The following is a 16,239-nucleotide window of genomic DNA, read 5'->3' as shown; positions in this document are numbered from 1 at the left end:
TGCTTAAAAGTAAATCCACTCTCTAAGTCAAGAGAAGATCTAATGCCGTAGATTGAGAATTCAATCGTTTTGGCATTCCTCAAATAATTCAGTAGGAAACTAATTCATCACATCTCTGTTGAAATATTTGGGATTTTGTGACAACATGATCAATGCTTTTGTAAACTCCGTGCATCAGAATCATTTTTATCTCATCCCAATGGTTCGTCCTCCTCAGTTTTGCATCAATCAAATCTTTTGTCAAAGTAGCTTTCCCTCTCTACCTCATTGCTGGAACTTAGCCATTCAAGTAGAGATTCCAATAAACTGAAAAGACATAATGTTGGTCGTAAATCTGTGCAGATGGTCAATGGAGAGATCATGTCATTCTGTTCCAAGTGTAAAAAAATATAGCTGGGGCTGTAAATATAATTAGCAGCTTTTCCTAACTCATTGATCTTAAACTAAAAGACCATACAAGTGCAAATCAATTCCCATTTGTGGACCTAACGACACAGATATTGAATACATATGTTATCACATTAAGGGGAATGCCAATATTCTTAGCAGCCTTCGATACTGCCACACTCTTCAAGGTGAAGGACACAGTCAACCAAGATCTCTCTCTAAGTTCCACTCTTTTGTTTATAGCAGTAATAAGCATGGGTAGGTTGGTGGGGTCAAGAGCCCGCTTCAGGCTTACAGCCCACGCTTCAAAGGGAGGATATTTCCCTTGGTTGCAGTGAATTTGACTTGGTAGTTCAGCGAAGCAGTAATGTCATTGGACCAGTAATCCAGAGGCCCTGATTATATGTTCTAGTGACATAAGTTCAAATCCCACCATAGCAGCTAGAAAAATTTAAATTCAATTAATTAATAAATCTGGAATAAAACTAGCCTACGGGGTTGCTGTAAAAATCCATCTGGTTCACTAACTTCATTCAGGATCACATCCTTCCCTCCTTACCTGGTCTGGCCTACATGTGACTCCAGATCCACCCCAAAATGGTTAACACTTCACTGCCCTCTGAAATGGCCTAGCACAACACTCAGTTGTAGGCAGTTCACCATTACCTGCTCAAAGGCAATTAGGGATGGGCAATAAATGCTGGCCTTGGCAGCAAAGCTCACATCCCAAGAATAAATAGTGATGGTGAATGTAAAGATCCTGTGCTGTATTACAATTTATTTACAATTTGGATTTTGCTCTTTTACACTCCAATCAAGTTTCACGTTCAATCCTGGAAAATTTGAGGGTGTGGACACCAGATTGGAGCTGGATTGTGTTACCCTGTAACACCCTCTAGGACCTGAGAAGAATCCCACCCAGGCTGCTGGTTGGTTCCACTTCATTGCCAGCATCAACCTGATTTCTCTAAAAGGATGATGTGAAAATCTAGACCTTTCCCACAAGGAACAAACACCTGTGGTGAGGGATTGGAGGCTGTGAGAATTAGAACCTTTGAGGGGGAAGTGAAGCAAGCTTTCTTTCCTTGGCTTGCACTCCTCTGAGTTTAGAAGGTTGGAAACATTAAGATGATTCAATCATGTAGCTGGAGATACAATATTCCCTCTGATGAAGGAATCAAGAACAAAGGGGAGCATAATCTTAAAATCAGAGCTTGACCACTTGGGAGGGATATCAGGAAGCATTTTTCCACCAAAAGGCAGTGAGAATCTGGAATTCTCTCTCCCATAAAGGGGTATTGGAGCTTTCAGGGCTGAAATCAGTAGATTTTTGTTGGGTAAGGGTATCGGGGGTTAAGGAGCAAAAGCGGGAAAATGGAGCTGAGCTACAGATCAGCCACGATCTAAGTGAATGGTGGAACAGGTTCGAGGGGCTGAATGGTCTAGGCGTGTTCCTAACGTTCTTGTGTAAAATTGAAGATTCAAAGCTCAGAAAACCAGTTGCGACTTCTCACCTGGACTCCAAGGATGCCGAAGATTATGAAGAAAGCACAGCAGATGAGGACAATGTTCCCAATGGGCTTCAGGGAGGAAATAAGAGTTTCAACAACCAGCTTCAAGCCAGGTGCTCGACTAATGACCCTAGGGTACAATTAAGAGAGTGAGAAAATACGATAAGGAAAGTAGACAGCATATAACCGCCCTTACTTCTCAACATATTTCTACAAATGGAAATGATCCTTTTTAGTTGACCTTTGAAGACATGGGGCAGAATTTCCTGTGCCCGCTGGCGTTGGGCGTGTTCAGCAGCATGAGTGGACGATATGGTGAGAAAGCCAAGATTTGGTTTCACAACATCGTGAAACCAGTTTGCGATCGTCCCCTCAGCCCATCAATGATGGGTCATGTTTCCCGCCATTGGATATGGGGAACCACATTGTAATACATCTGCATATTATTATAAGGTCGGCCCACCGGAGTCATCTCCCCCCACCCCTACACACGCGCCTAAAGAGACACAGCGAGCCATCACAGGCCGGCACCTAGCGAGACCCAGGGTCTATAGACGCCGCCTTTCATTCCTGCAGATGACCGAGGACCAGTGACACTGAAGGCTGCACATGTCGAGGGAACCAGTCGGTCACATCTGCCACACCCACAGTGGGCCATCCACCCAACACACTGACATGTTTCACAACAGCATATATAAGGCGTGCACTTGGTGGGCTGCACTTTGAGGGGAACTCGGAGGTGAGTGCACAATAACATTTGTGCAGCGCTTGCCCAGGTCGCCTGTTGGACTTCAAGGTTCGGGCGAGATGGAGGGGTGGTCAAGGGCTGCCCTGCAGTTGAGACAACTTGGGAGTGCGTGCATGGGCTACCCTGTGGTTGAGGCATGTTGTGGGGGGCAGGCAAGGGCTGCCCTGTGGTTGAAGGTGGTGCACAAGCACGTGCAGGGTGGGGGGAGGGAAGCGGCCATGTATTAGTGAAACTTTATATAACGTGACCATTCCTCTGCAGCTGAGACAGTTCAGGTGCAGCCACCTTGATATGTTGCGGAGTCGGGGCTCTAGCTTCTCTGCCCACTCAAGCAACACAGAGGCATGAAAGTGTCACCAAGTGCTCCAGAGCTTTCACCCCTTGGCCACAGGCTGCTAACTAGTGAGCGTTTTAGGGGACGGCAGAACAGCTGGACGACTGGGTACATTGTACAATCTCCTCGCTAAAGCTGGCCAAGGAGCAGTCACTGGTGGAGGCGCTCACAGCCCCTTGGCAATTTCATCATCCCGGTTTGGACCAGTCTCCCCCATGGTTCAAGCTAACAGCGCAGCCTTGCAGTGCGGGTTAGGAGAATGGCTGTGCCTGAGCTGAGGGCACAGCATGGAGTCCAGTGGGCAAAGCTGCTGCCAATCGGTCAGGTGGAGAGGGGTGGAAGTGGTTGGGGTGCTGGGCAGCCATGCAGCGCATTAAACTCTGGCCATCCAAGTGGTGGCCAACACTCTCCGGGATGCAATAAGGGGACTTCAGACTTAACCAAGAGAGGTTCTTAGCACACCCAAACTAACCCACATGTTTCTCTCATTTCATCCTGCAGGAGGAGTACATCAGGAGCATGGAGCCTGGTGACCTAGCTGCGTGCCTTGTGGCATACACAGAGCGGAGACGATGGAGAACAGAGCGACGGAGGTGTCTGACTGTGCAGAGGGAGGAGCAGCACCCTCTGGAAGAAGGGGGTGGCTGGGGCTCCTGTACATGCTGCTGAAGTGCCACAGCGAGCCATCGTTAGTCAGCGCCTAGCTAGACCCAGGGTCTATAGGCACCGCCTTTCATTCCTGCAGATGACCAACAACCAGTGTTGCTGAAGACTGTACGTGTCTAGGGAACTGGTCAGTCACGTCTGCCACCTGCTGCAGGATTTGGCACCACTGGGACATGGAGGGCACCCGCTGCCCGTGACTGTAAAAGTGACCACAGTGCTCAATTTCTACACCAGTGGCTCCTTTCAGGGCTCCACAGGGACCCTCTGTGGGATGTCCACCCACAAATGCATCCATGAGGTCACGGATGCCATCTTCATGAGGGCATACAGCTTTGTGCATTTCGCCGGGGACCAGGAAAGCCAGGATGCAACAGCGTTTGGATTTGCCCAGATCTCGGATTTCCCACAGGTGCAGGGTGCCATTGACTGCACTCTCCGTGGCGCTCAGATCTCCATCGCAACAAGGGGTCAACTGCAAGGGCTTCCATTCGCTGGATGTGCAGCTGGTGTGCTACCACCACAATCACATCCTGCAGGTCTGCGCATGGTCTCCAGGGAGTGTCCAAGACTCTTACATTCTCAGTCGGTCACAGATCCCTGAAGTCTTCCAGGGTCCACAGAAGCTGCAGGGATAACTCCTCAGGTACAAGGGTTATCCGCAGAGGACGTGACTGATGACACCCGTGCGGCGGCTTCAGACTGCAGCAGAGCGACGCTATAATGAGGCTCATGCTGCAGCTCGCAACTTGGTGGAGTAGACCATCGGGATGCTGAAGATAAGGTTCCAGTGCCTGGGCTGGTCTGGTGGAGCCCTGGAATATAGCCCACAGAGGGTGTCACACATCGTCGTCGCCTGCTGCACCCTTTACAACCTGGCACTGCAATGGGGAGATGAGCTGGCTCAGGAGGAGGTGAGGACACTGATGGTGATGAGGGTGAGGAGGTCCTCGAAGTCAACGATGACAGCAACGAGGCCCTCGCACTGTCCAGACGAGGCAGGCGTGCTCTGATGGCCCTCGTGGCTGCTAGATTTGTGGGGGGTGATGATGACATGCAGTGGGGAGATCCTCACATCGCATCTGTGAACATTTGATTCCAGTTTGGCTTATGGCAGCTCGCACACCCTCTGTGAGAATCTTCCTGTCATGGAGACTCAGTGCAGGCCCTAATAGTCGCTCGATTGCAGGAGGATGATGACAACATGCAGTGAGGACACTCCATAGATCTTCACACAGTCTCTGAGACTGTCTGGCCGAGGGCAGCTCGCTTGTGCTCTGTGATCAGGGTCATATCATAGATACTCAGCCTGTTTTCAGGGTCCTGCTGTATGGCAGTGGCACCCTCCTCGACCTGTGGAGCTGGAGCTGCTGAAGCCACAGAGAGAGGGGATTCGGATGTGCTGGTCACTCCCGGAGTCACCTGGATGGATGGTCCCAGGGTGTGCACCTGCTGATCCTCCTCCCAATGGGTGCCCGAGGGCGCCAGGCTGACCCCTTGAGGAGAAGGGGTAGCCGGAGTGAGTTTGAGCTGCCTGGCACCCCTCTTGCGTACACACATTTGGAGGCCAACTATGGCATCGGCGATGAAGTTCAGCCCATGCAGAAGTGCAGGAACGATGTCCTGGACCATGGTCTCCATGGTGGCCGCCATCCTAACAGTGTTGACCTTGGTGCGTTGGCAAGCCGGCGCTATTACCTCAGAGTGAAAGCAGATGGATTCCTCATCATGCTTTGCAAATTGAGGAGTGCAGTGGACATCCCTTCCTGATGTTCCCGAGCTTGTCTTTGCAGCTCCAGCAACTGTGACATGACCGAGTCCAGAGGCTCCTTATCTGACTCAGAATCAGATGATTTCTGGCCTCCAGCAGACCTGGGAAGTCCCTGTCGCCACCTGCTGTGGATCAGACAGTGCGATGTGCTCACCAGATTGTGACCCTGAGGCTATTCTAAAGCTAGGTCCCACTGAGGTGTGTGTCTCTGCGCTGGTGGAGGGTGTGGGTGAGTGTTGTTATGGGACTTCAGGGAAGGTTTCAGCAGATTCCTCTTCTGAGCTTCTCGGGGCTTGATTGGAGGCCCTGGGTCATGGACTCCGTTGGCTGTTTCCCAGATGTGCCTGCGGAACCAAGGAGAGATAATTAGTGCCTGGCAGTGGCCTGTGAAAGAGGACACATCACTCACAGCATGGTTGTCTGATGGATGTTGCACTGCTGGACCCTCACTTGGTAGAGCAGCACTGACCACACCATCAGCACCGGACCAGTCCCGGTCATCGCCGGCCAGCTGGATGGCTCTGTTTTCAAAGTCCGTGAGGACCTGGATTTCAGGCATTCCTCTATCAGTTTGCGACCTCCCTGTCTTGTGTGCCAGCTTGTGCCAGAGATGGGGAGAGTGTAAGCAGGACGCCTGCCAGGCCAAATGATAAATATGCCTGGCCTGTGTGGGTGGTGAGTGGTCCCATGGACAATATGAGGACAATGACGGTGAGTGTGAGAGAGTGAATGGTGATGTTCCTTGCACTGGCAGTGAGTGAGTGGCCTGTGGGTGTGTGGTGGGTTTGTGAGTGAGTGAGTTGAGGGTGATGAGAAGAATGATTTACCCTGGCGGAAGGGAGGAGATCATTTGTCCTCTTGCGGCACTGGGTGGCTGTCCTCTTTTGCAGGGCATTGGCGCTGACCACCACTGCCACCATCTCCCTAGTTGGCTTAGCGCTGTTGCTGTCCATCCTGCGGCTAGAGCTGGGGCTAGAGGACATCATGGCGAGTCTCCACTGCGTCCAAAAGACGCTCAAAGGACATGTCACTAAAGAGAGGTTGGGGGGTGTGGAGCATGGAGTCTTTTTGCCTTTTGGGGCCACCCTGTCTTCTGTGTGGCGGCCCCGGGCTGGAAGCACTGAGAGGCGTGCGCGCGGCTGCACTTTAAATATGGTGCCCGGAGTGAGGAAGCGGCGAGGTGATGGCGTGGCGGGCGAATGAGAAATGGCGTGTTTCCCGGAAATGCACAATGGATGCTGCGGGTTTGGGATGATAAAGCATGAGAAGCCGCCATTGTGGCCGGCAGGTAAAATATCGTTTTCCCCGCCCGCTACTGCTCTTAGAACAAACCTGGGAGGGTTCCGCGCGATGGAGACCTGAATTCTCACGTGTCTTCCGTGTGGTCAAAAAAAAAAATAACAACGTGACTTGGTTAGTACCAACTGGAGAGGCTAATGAGTATCAGTTTGACACCAAAGAACGAGGAATCTCCCTAAGTCTGCGCAAGTGTGATTTATTGATCTCAAATGGTTGCGAAGCAGTTCCTAAACCACAAAGCATAAGTGACTTCAATCATGTGGAGAGACTGGACAAGACAGGATTGTTGGCCTCTAGGGAACAGAAGGTTAAAGGGAGATAGATTCACTAGAGGCATTGAAAAAACTCACCATCCTGACTTGGAAATATATCGCCGTTCCTTCACTGTCACTGGGTCCAAACCCTGGAACTCCCTCCCTAACAGCACGGTGGGTGTACCTACACCACATGGACTGCAGCGGTTCAAGGTGGCGGCTCACCACCACCTTCTCAAGGGCAACTAGGGATGGGCAATAAATGCTGGGCCAGCCAGCGATGCCCACGTCCCATGAATGAATAAAAAAAGCTACCTCGAGGCAGCCTCCTTGCAGCAGCAAGGTGGGGGCGGGGGGTGCAGCAAGGGAGGGGGGGCAGCAAGGGAGGGGGGGCAGCAAGGGAGGGGGAACAGCGGGAGAAGGGGGGGCAGCAAGGGAGAAGGGGGGGTGCAGCAAGGGAGGGGGGGGGCAGCAAGGGAGAAGGGGGGGGCAGCAAGGGAGGGGGGGGGCAGCAAGGGAGAAGGAGGGGGCAGCAAGGGAGGGGGGGGGCAGCAAGGGAGAAGGGGGGGGCAGCAAGGGAGAGGGGGGGGGCAGCAAGGGAGAAGGGGGGGGCAGCAGCAGAGGGGGAGCAAGGGAGGGGGGGGGCAGCAAGGGAGGGGGGGGGAGCAAGGGAGAAGGGGGGGGCAGCAAGGGAGAAGGGGGGGCAGCAAGGGAGGGGGGGCAGCAAGGGAGAAGGGGGGACAGCAAGGGAGGGGGGCAGCAAGGGAGAAGGGGGGGGCAGCAAGGGAGAAGGGGGGGGTGCAGCAAGGGAGAAGGGGGGGAGCAAGGGAGAAGGGGGGGGTCAGCAAGGGAGGGGGGAGCAGCAAGGGAGGGGGGGCAGCAAGGGAGAAGGGGCAGCAAGGGAGAAGGGGGGGGAGCAGCAAGGGAGGGGGGAGCAGCAAGGGAGAAGGGGGGGCAGCAAGGGAGGGGGGGGCAGCAGCAAGGGAGAAGGGGGGGGCAGCAAGGGAGGGGGGCAGCAAGGGAGAAGGGGGGGGCAGCAAGGGAGAAGGGGGGGAGCAAGGGAGAAGGGGGGGGTCAGCAAGGGAGGGGGGGCCGCAAGGGAGGGGGGGCAGCAAGGGAGAAGGGGGGGGGCAGCAAGGGAGGGGGGGCAGCAAGGGAGAAGGGGGGGGCAGCAAGGGAGGGGGGGCAGCAAGGGGGGGGGCAGCAAGGGAGAAGGGGGGGGCAGCAAGGGAGGGGGGGCAGCAAGGGAGGGGGCAGCAAGGGAGAAGGGGGGGGCAGCAAGGGAGAGCAAGGGGGGGGGAGCAAGGGAGAAGGGGGGGGCAGCAAGGGAGGGGGGGCAGCAAGGGAGGGGGGGGGCAGCAAGGGAGAAGGGGGGGGAGCAAGGGAGGGGGCAGCAAGGGAGGGGGGGGAGCAGGGGGGGGGAGCAAGGGAGGGGGGGCAGCAAGGGAGAGGGGGGGGGCAGCAGCAAGGGAGGGGGGGCAGCAAGGGGGGGGGGCAGCAAGGGGGGGGGGGCAGCAAGGGAGAAGGGGGGGGGGAGCAAGGGAGAGCAAGGGAGGGGCAGCAAGGGAGGGGGGGCAGCAAGGGAGAAGGGGGGGGGCAGCAAGGGAGAGCAAGGGGGGGGGGCAGCAAGGGAGGGGGGGCAGCAAGGGAGAAGGGGGGGGGCAGCAGCAAGGGAGGGGGGGCAGCAAGGGAGAAGGGGGGGGGGAGCAAGGGAGAAGGGAGGGGGGAGCAGCAAGGGAGGGGGGGCAGCAAGGGAGGGGGGGCAGCAAGGGAGGGGGGCAGCAAGGGAGAAGGGGGAGCAGCAAGGGAGGGGGCAGCAGGGAGGGGGGAGCAGCAAGGGAGGGGGAGCAAGCAGCAAGGGAGAAGGGGGGCAGCAAGGGAGAGCAAGGGAGGGGGGGCAGCAAGGGAGCAAGGGAGGGGGGGGGCAGCAAGGGAGAAGGGGGGGCAAGGGAGAGGGGGGGGCAGCAAGGGAGAAGGGGGGGGCAGCAAGGGAGAAGGGGCAGCAAGGGAGGGGGGGGAGCAAGGGAGAAGGGGGGGGGCAGCAAGGGAGAAGGGGGGGGGGGAGCAAGGGAGAAGGGGGGGGAGCAAGGGAGAAGGGGGGGGCAGCAAGGAGGGGGGGCAGCAAGGGAGAAGGGGGGAGGCAGCAAGGGAGGGGGGAGCAGCAAGGGAGAAGGGGGGGCAGCAAGGGAGAAGGGGGGGCAGCAAGGGAGAAGGGGGGGCAGCAAGGGAGAAGGGGGGGCAGCAAGGGAGAAGGGGGGGGCAGCAAGGGAGGGGGGAGCAGCAAGGGAGAAGGGGGGGGGAGCAAGGGAGAAGGGGGGGGCAGCAAGGGAGGGGGGGGAGCAAGGGAGGGGGGGCAGCAGCAAGGGAGGGGGGGCAGCAAGGGAGAAGGGGGGGGCAGCAAGGGAGAAGGGGGGGCAGCAAGGGAGAAGGGGGGGGGAGCAAGGGAGAAGGGGGGGGGCAGCAAGGGAGGGGGGGCAGCAAGGGAGAAGGGGGTGGCAGCAAGGGAGAAGGGGGGGGGCAGCAAGGGAGGGGGGGCAGCAAGGGAGAAGGGGGTGGCAGCAAGGGAGAAGGGGGGGGGAGCAAGGGAGGGGGGGCAGCAAGGGAGGGGGGGCAGCAAGGGAGGGGGGGCAGCAAGGGAGGGGGGGGCAGCAAGGGAGGGGGGGCAGCAAGGGAGAAGGGGGCAGCAGCAAGGGAGGGGGGGGAGCAGCAAGGGAGAAGGGGGGGGCAGCAAGGGAGGGGGGGCAGCAAGGGAGGGGGGGCAGCAAGGGAGGGGGGGCAGCAAGGGAGGGGGGGCAGCAAGGGAGAAGGGGGGAGCAGCAAGGGAGGGGGGGGCAGCAAGGGAGAAGGGGGGGGGCAGCAAGGGAGGGGGGGCAGCAAGGGAGGGGGGGCAGCAAGGGAGAAGGGGGGGGCAGCAAGGGAGGGGGGGCAGCAAGGGAGGGGGGGCAGCAAGGGAGAAGGGTGGGGCAGCAAGGGAGAAGGGTGGGGCAGCAAGGGAGAAGGGGGGGCAGCAAGGGAGAAGGGGGGGGCAGCAAGGGAGGGGGGGGCAGCAAGGGAGAATGGGGGGTGCAGCAAGGGAGAAGGGGGGGCAGCAAAAGTCAGGGGCGCAGCAACAAAGGAAGGGGATGCGGCTGCATTTCAGGATGGCTTTGAGGCCCCCATGCACCTGGTCACAACTGCGGCTACTGGCAGCCATGTGGTTGTGGGAGGGGGTATCCCCACCACGATGGTGATCTGGCAGCTGTGGCCTTCGCTGAGCTCGAATCTCCGAAAAGTGCTGAGCGAGCTCCTCAAGATGGAGTGGCCCTCTCCGTCCCTTACCTGCTGCTCCTTCCAGGTTGGACGGCCTCCTATTGGCCCTCCAGCTTTGTGAGGCCGGCGCTGTAATTCACTGGGTGGCCAGCGTACCCTGTGGTCACTAATTGGCCAAAGCAGGCGAAACTGATGTTGAGTTGCCGCTCCTGATGCAGTGCAGAGCCAGGACCTGCATTGGACCGCACTACCCCCCCCCACCCCCACACAACGATGCCCAAATCTCAACCCGAACCGTGAAATCTGCCCTTAAACCTCAGGGGAGAGGCATAGGAACGATGGGAGCGGCCGGAATTTTCCCGGGATTCCTGCTGCCTGGACTAACAAAGAAAATGGCCGCTGCTGCCACTGAGAAACGTGACAGTGGGTTAGTTGTTTCCTTCAATATCCTTCTGGGACAGCTAAGGTTTATGAGCGAAACAATAAAGTTACAGACGTGGCGTGAAATGGCGCGGCCGATGGTTAACCTGAACAATGGAATGTGCAGCCGGGTGTGGGGTGGTTAGTGATTAGATTAAATTCTGAGGCCTTCCCCTCCCACTGCCATTTTAACTCACCTCCAAATATCGAGGGAAAAGCCTCACGGTAAAAAAGTGCACGAGCCGGATACAGGGAAGGGAAGGCTGGGAGGTGGGGACAAGGATTTGTAGACGGAAAACCAGGCATTTCGACGAGGAGGTGGCATTGTGGTATTACCACGAGGAATGGACGAGTAATCCAGGCATCCAGGGGATTACTCTGGGGACCCAGGTTCGATCCCACCACGGCAGATGATGGAATTTGAATTCAGTAAAAACCTGGAATTAAAAGTCTAATGATGACCATGAAACGATTGTTGTAAAAACCCATCTGGTTGACGAATGTCCTTTAGGGAAACAAATCTGCTGTCCTTACCTGGTCTGGCCTACATGTGACTCCAGACCCACAATAATGTGGTTGACTCTGAAATGCCCTCTGAACAAGGGCACTTAGGGGTGGGCAATAAATGCTGGCCTAGCCAGCGACGCCCGTATCCCATGAACGAATATATTAAAAAAAAACTATAGCTTCCCTGGACAACCTGCAGAAATTAGCTGCAGGCAGTCTCTTAATTTTTATCATCAAGTACTCCGACTGCCAGTCAGATAGACAGGTGGGAAAGCAGACACGGAGCAGGTACCAGCTTAAAGTGGAGATTCCAGATGGAGGAGGTTTGGGATTTGGACATTGCAGGGTGACAATCCTGCGGGTAAGCTTGTTGGGGCTGGGGGGCTGGGGGGTGGTGGGGGGGAACTCCTCCTGGCCCCCAAACAGAGTATTGAAGATGCTTCTCTCAGGGATCCATCCTTCCTTGCCTCCTTTTACCTGATGGGATTCAAAGACCCCAGGAATCCAGCATCTATGAGTTAAGCATGAAAATGTTGTAAGAGAGGGGCCAGGCAAGCCTTCTTCAAAGATGGCAACCAACTAGCCTCTTCACAGCAAACTAGTCAGGACCCTCCCACCCCCACCTCCACACACCCCCTGCCCCCAATCTGTCTCCATTGAAGCCAGAAGGGGGCAGGTTTGAAGCGTGTTTGAAATCTAATTTTGACTTTACCTTCCCTCCTGCTCTCAACCCGCCCATCCTTGGGGTAAAAGTTTAAGTGTGGGGAAGACTGGGCTCGACTGTAATAACCAGCTTCATGGTTATTTAACCTGTCGACACTCTAGGCTCACATATTCAGGTGAGGGTCCACTGGCAGGGTGGAACCTTACCCAGGAAGGGCCAATGTCCCCCAGTCTGGAGGTGAGGAAGGGATAAAATTGGGAAGAAAAATGAAATGAGGAAAGATTCAAGAGTTGTTGACCCTTCTGTTCATCAGCTTCTTGCTGATGGAGCTCAGTGCGAAAAATCAGGTAGGCTTGAGAGGCAGATTTCAAACCTAATGCCTTGTGGACAAGAAAGGGAAGCAGTCTAACATTCTCACGTTAATATTACTCTCCCTTTCGACTTACACGGTGCTCGAACCTAGTAAGTTCTTCTCTCCTACCTGAGAGGACGCAGTGTCCTAAGAAGCCTTAACACCCGGAGTACGCCCAAGATCTTCGCCCCACCCGCTGAGGCCAAGGACACAACTATGTCAATGAGGGACACGAAGACCAGAAATCCATCCAGAATGTTCCAGCTGCTTCTCAGGTATGCTTGATCACCAATGTAAAACCCCAGAGAGACGACCTGACAAAGGCAAATGTTACATGATTCAGAAAACCTCTGGGGGTATATAATTACAGCCATTACTTAAAAGTAGCTCTGTGACTTAGGATGAGATGTGAAATCAAGGTCCCGTCTGGTCTCTCAGGGGCATGAATGAATCCATTGTCACTATTAAAGAATGAGCTAGGGGTTGTCCCTGGTGTCCTGAGCCAATATTTATTGCCCAAGTCAGATCTATAAGCAAAACCAATTATCTAGTTGTTCGCTAGTACAGAACTTGTGTATTGCTGAAAAAAGAGACATGTCAAAGCTTTTTGTCTTGCACTCATCAGGACACTTTGCAAGAATACCAATATAAGGGGCAAACAGCAATTTATACTGTATGTGAAGAGAGTGCTGATTGGTTGGCAAGTGGCGTTGTCATGGAAAATGCACCAGTGATGGTGACTGACAGTTGACTGCCAAGCATGTTTGAAACTTAAACCAGGCAGCTTCACCCTGATTGGTCAAGGCATTGCGCTGAGGAATAGGTTAGCGAATGGCTGTCACTTATTTTGTTTAGCTGAAGCAGGTGCAATGTGTGTGCAAGTTCTTTCTATCTGCTAAGAAAAGGGCCCTGTGTATTAATATATGTAGCCTCCAGTGCACGCAAATGTGCCACATTGTGAGCCCAACTGACAATCTTAAATTGGTTGTCAGTGTAATTCTTAGCACACTGAGGATTATTTAGCAAATGTTGTCCAATTGCGGAATCACGTCTAATGTCAAACATTGCATTTTGAGTTTTGCAAACTGGTTGGGGATGGTCTGGACCCTGCCCATTGTGAACAGCGGCTGGGACAATCTGTTTGATACAATCCGCCAGTCTTTGGGACATACGGCCTACATACCTAGCATCACACTGGCACTGAAATTCATAAACCACATTGATCATTTGTGTGATAGGCAGAACATCTTCTTGGTTTGACAGCAGCATCCTGTTAATGGCGAAAACCCCTCTTGTTGCTGCTGCATTGTAGCAGCGTGAAACAGCTAGCTTCACCTGTCACTCAAATCTTTGAGACACCAAATAGGAAGAGGAATTTGCTGAGTTCAAACTTCTCTACTCCCAACTATCCCATCACAAACCAGTGTCCACTGAGGACGCTGAATCCTTGAAGGCGCACCCTTCCAGTGCCGCATATTGCGGGATTTCCAATGAGCTGTCCGACTTTTACATGCAACAATGTCTTACAACATTGTGAGGCCTTAAGACCAACCCAGACAGACACATCAGTAAACCTGACAAAGGGACTGGAATCGTCATCCCTAACAAGCATGACTATATCAACAAAATGCACGCCATCCTTAATGGCAGGTCCAAATTCATATCCATTGGATCTGCTGCTTAACATGGCTGGACAGCCTCGCTTGAAAGTAAGCTAAAAAAAATGTTTGTTGGATTTTTGTAAGAGCGATGAGCTGCTGCGTGATATATATGACAGGGTTCGTCACATCCATTTATGTATGGGCTGCCCAAGACACACAAAAGTGATGTCCCTCTACGCCCCATCTTATCTACGATCTGTTCTGCCCAACATGAATGGGCAAATGGTTGGGCGAATTGTTACAACCGGTTTTGAGCAAGTTTTCCACACACACGGTGAAGGATTCATTCACATTTGCAAAGGCCACACAGGATAGCAGTGCTGTGTCCATGTGCTCATTTGACATTGCTAGCATATTCATCAATATTTCACTTAAAGACACCATAGATATTTGTGCTGCAGCACTACACCATGGCGAGATAGACCCGCCATCATTGTGTGAATCAGTATTCATGAACTCGGCAACTCGTGCAGTTGGGTTCAGTTTTAATGACACCGTGTATGCTTAAATAGCTGGTGTTGTCATGGGATCCCCTCTAGGCCCAGCTCTCTCAAACATCTTTGTTTGGTTCTATGAGAAACATGTTCTCAATGGATTGACACCTAACCTCCTACCTGTCACTTATTTCCGATATGATACGTTTGCTATATTTAAATCCGCAGCGGAATGTAATAATTTCTTTACGTGTCTCAATGGGCTCCATCCTGCACTCAAATTCACCTTTGAAATGGAGCAGTCAAATTAATTCCCCTTCCTTGATGTACTAGTTGGGAAATCTGCCAGGGATTCTCTACCACAGACTACTGCAAACCTACCTTCACTGGTCAACATACGGATTGGGATTCTTACAGTCCCACGCGCTACAAGATTGGTCTTATTGGCGACATTGTCAATAGGGCCTGAGCCATTTGTTCACCATGCAGGCTTGATGCTGAAATAAGGGCATCAAAGGCATCCTGCAGGATAATGGCTACCTTGATCAGATCATTTTGCGCTGTATATCACACAAACTCATGAACAGGCCTAAGGCCATCACTTTCCGCCTTGAAAAGCATCCAGTCCACCAGTTTACCCTGGAAGGGCAAGATATCATCAAGATTTGAGCAACAGGTGAAGCTAGTGATTTCATGCTGCTACTGTCCAGTAGCAACACAAGTGGTATTTGCCATTAACAGGATGCTGTGATATATGAATTTCAGTGCCAGTCTGATGCTAGGCATGTAGGTTGTACATCCCAAAGGCTGGCTGATCATATCAAACAGCTTGACCCAGCCACTGTTCGCAATGGGCAAGGTACCGACCGTACCCAACCAGCCCGTGCTTGCAAAACTCAAAACACAGTGTCCAACATTAGATGTGATCCTGCGATTGGGCAACATTTGCTAAATAATCCTCAGTGTGCTAACCAATTTAAGATTGTCAGTTGGGCTTGCAGTGTGGAACATTTGTGTGTACTGGAAGCTACATATATTAATACACAGGGCCCCATCCTTGCAGACAGAAAGAACATGTACACAGATTGCACCTGTTTCAGCTAAATTAAAATAAGTGACAGCCACTCACTGACTCATTCCTCAGAGCAATGCCTTGACCAATCAGGTCAAGCTGCCTGATTTAAATTTCAAACAGTGCTTGGCAGTTAACTATCAGTCACCATCACTGGTGCATTTCCCATGGCAATGCCACTTGCCAACTAATTAGCACTCTCTTCACATACAGTATAAATTGTTGTTTTCCCCTTATATTGGTATTCTTGCAAAGTGTCCTGACGAGTGTAAAACAAAAAGCTTAGACATGTCTCTTTTTACAGCAATATCAGGCTATTATTCCAATAATTTTATGGGATCTTGCAGTGGGCAAATTGGTCATTGCTTTTCCCACATTACGACTGCGACTACACGTCAAAAAGTACTTCAGAGAGTCCTGAGGTTGTGAAAGACGCTGTATAAATGTAATGTTCTTTCTTTTTCAGAGTAGTGTTTGCAATATTGAGGTCTGATTTCTTAATGCATTTGTACAAGATTCTTCTGGCTAGTTAATAAAGATACATCACAAGAAAGTGTGAAACATTTGAACAGGAACATCACAAGCTAAATTCCAGTCTATGGAAAGAAAGAATTGCACTTCCAGAGCACCTTTCATGATGTCAGGACATCCCAAAGTGCTTTGTAGCCAATTAAATACTTTTTGAAATGTAGTCACTGTGGGTGTACCTACACCTCATGGACTGCAGCGATTCAAGAAGACAGCTCAGCACCAGCTTCTCAAGGGCAACTAGGGATGGGCAATAAATGATGGCCCAGCCAGCGATGCCCACATCTTGTGAATGAATAAAAAAATGTAGGAAATGCAGCAACCAATTTGCACACAGCAAGCTCCCACAAACAGCAATGTGCTATCAACCTGCTTTAGTGGTGTT

At 53.0% G+C, this 16,239-nt stretch overlaps 1 protein-coding gene across 1 annotated transcript in view; it reads right to left on the bottom strand.

Annotated features, from left to right (window-relative positions):
* The window catches only part of cacna1ia (calcium voltage-gated channel subunit alpha1 Ia), a 184,512-nt gene that overhangs the window by 59,860 nt on the left and 108,413 nt on the right, over nucleotides 1-16,239 (bottom strand). The window contains exons 19-20 of the mRNA XM_041177622.1: nucleotides 12,289-12,473; nucleotides 1,902-2,028 (exon numbers count right to left, since the gene is read on the bottom strand). Coding sequence (XP_041033556.1) covers nucleotides 1,902-2,028; nucleotides 12,289-12,473 — 312 coding nt within the window. The remainder of the gene's footprint in view (nucleotides 1-1,901; nucleotides 2,029-12,288; nucleotides 12,474-16,239) is intronic.

The sequence above is a fragment of the Carcharodon carcharias genome, chromosome 31 (assembly GCF_017639515.1).
Source record: "Carcharodon carcharias isolate sCarCar2 chromosome 31, sCarCar2.pri, whole genome shotgun sequence".
NCBI classification, from domain to species: Eukaryota; Metazoa; Chordata; class Chondrichthyes; order Lamniformes; family Lamnidae; genus Carcharodon; species Carcharodon carcharias.
The sequence above is the reverse complement of the archived record's forward strand: the minus strand, read 5'-3'. Positions and strand labels throughout refer to the sequence as shown.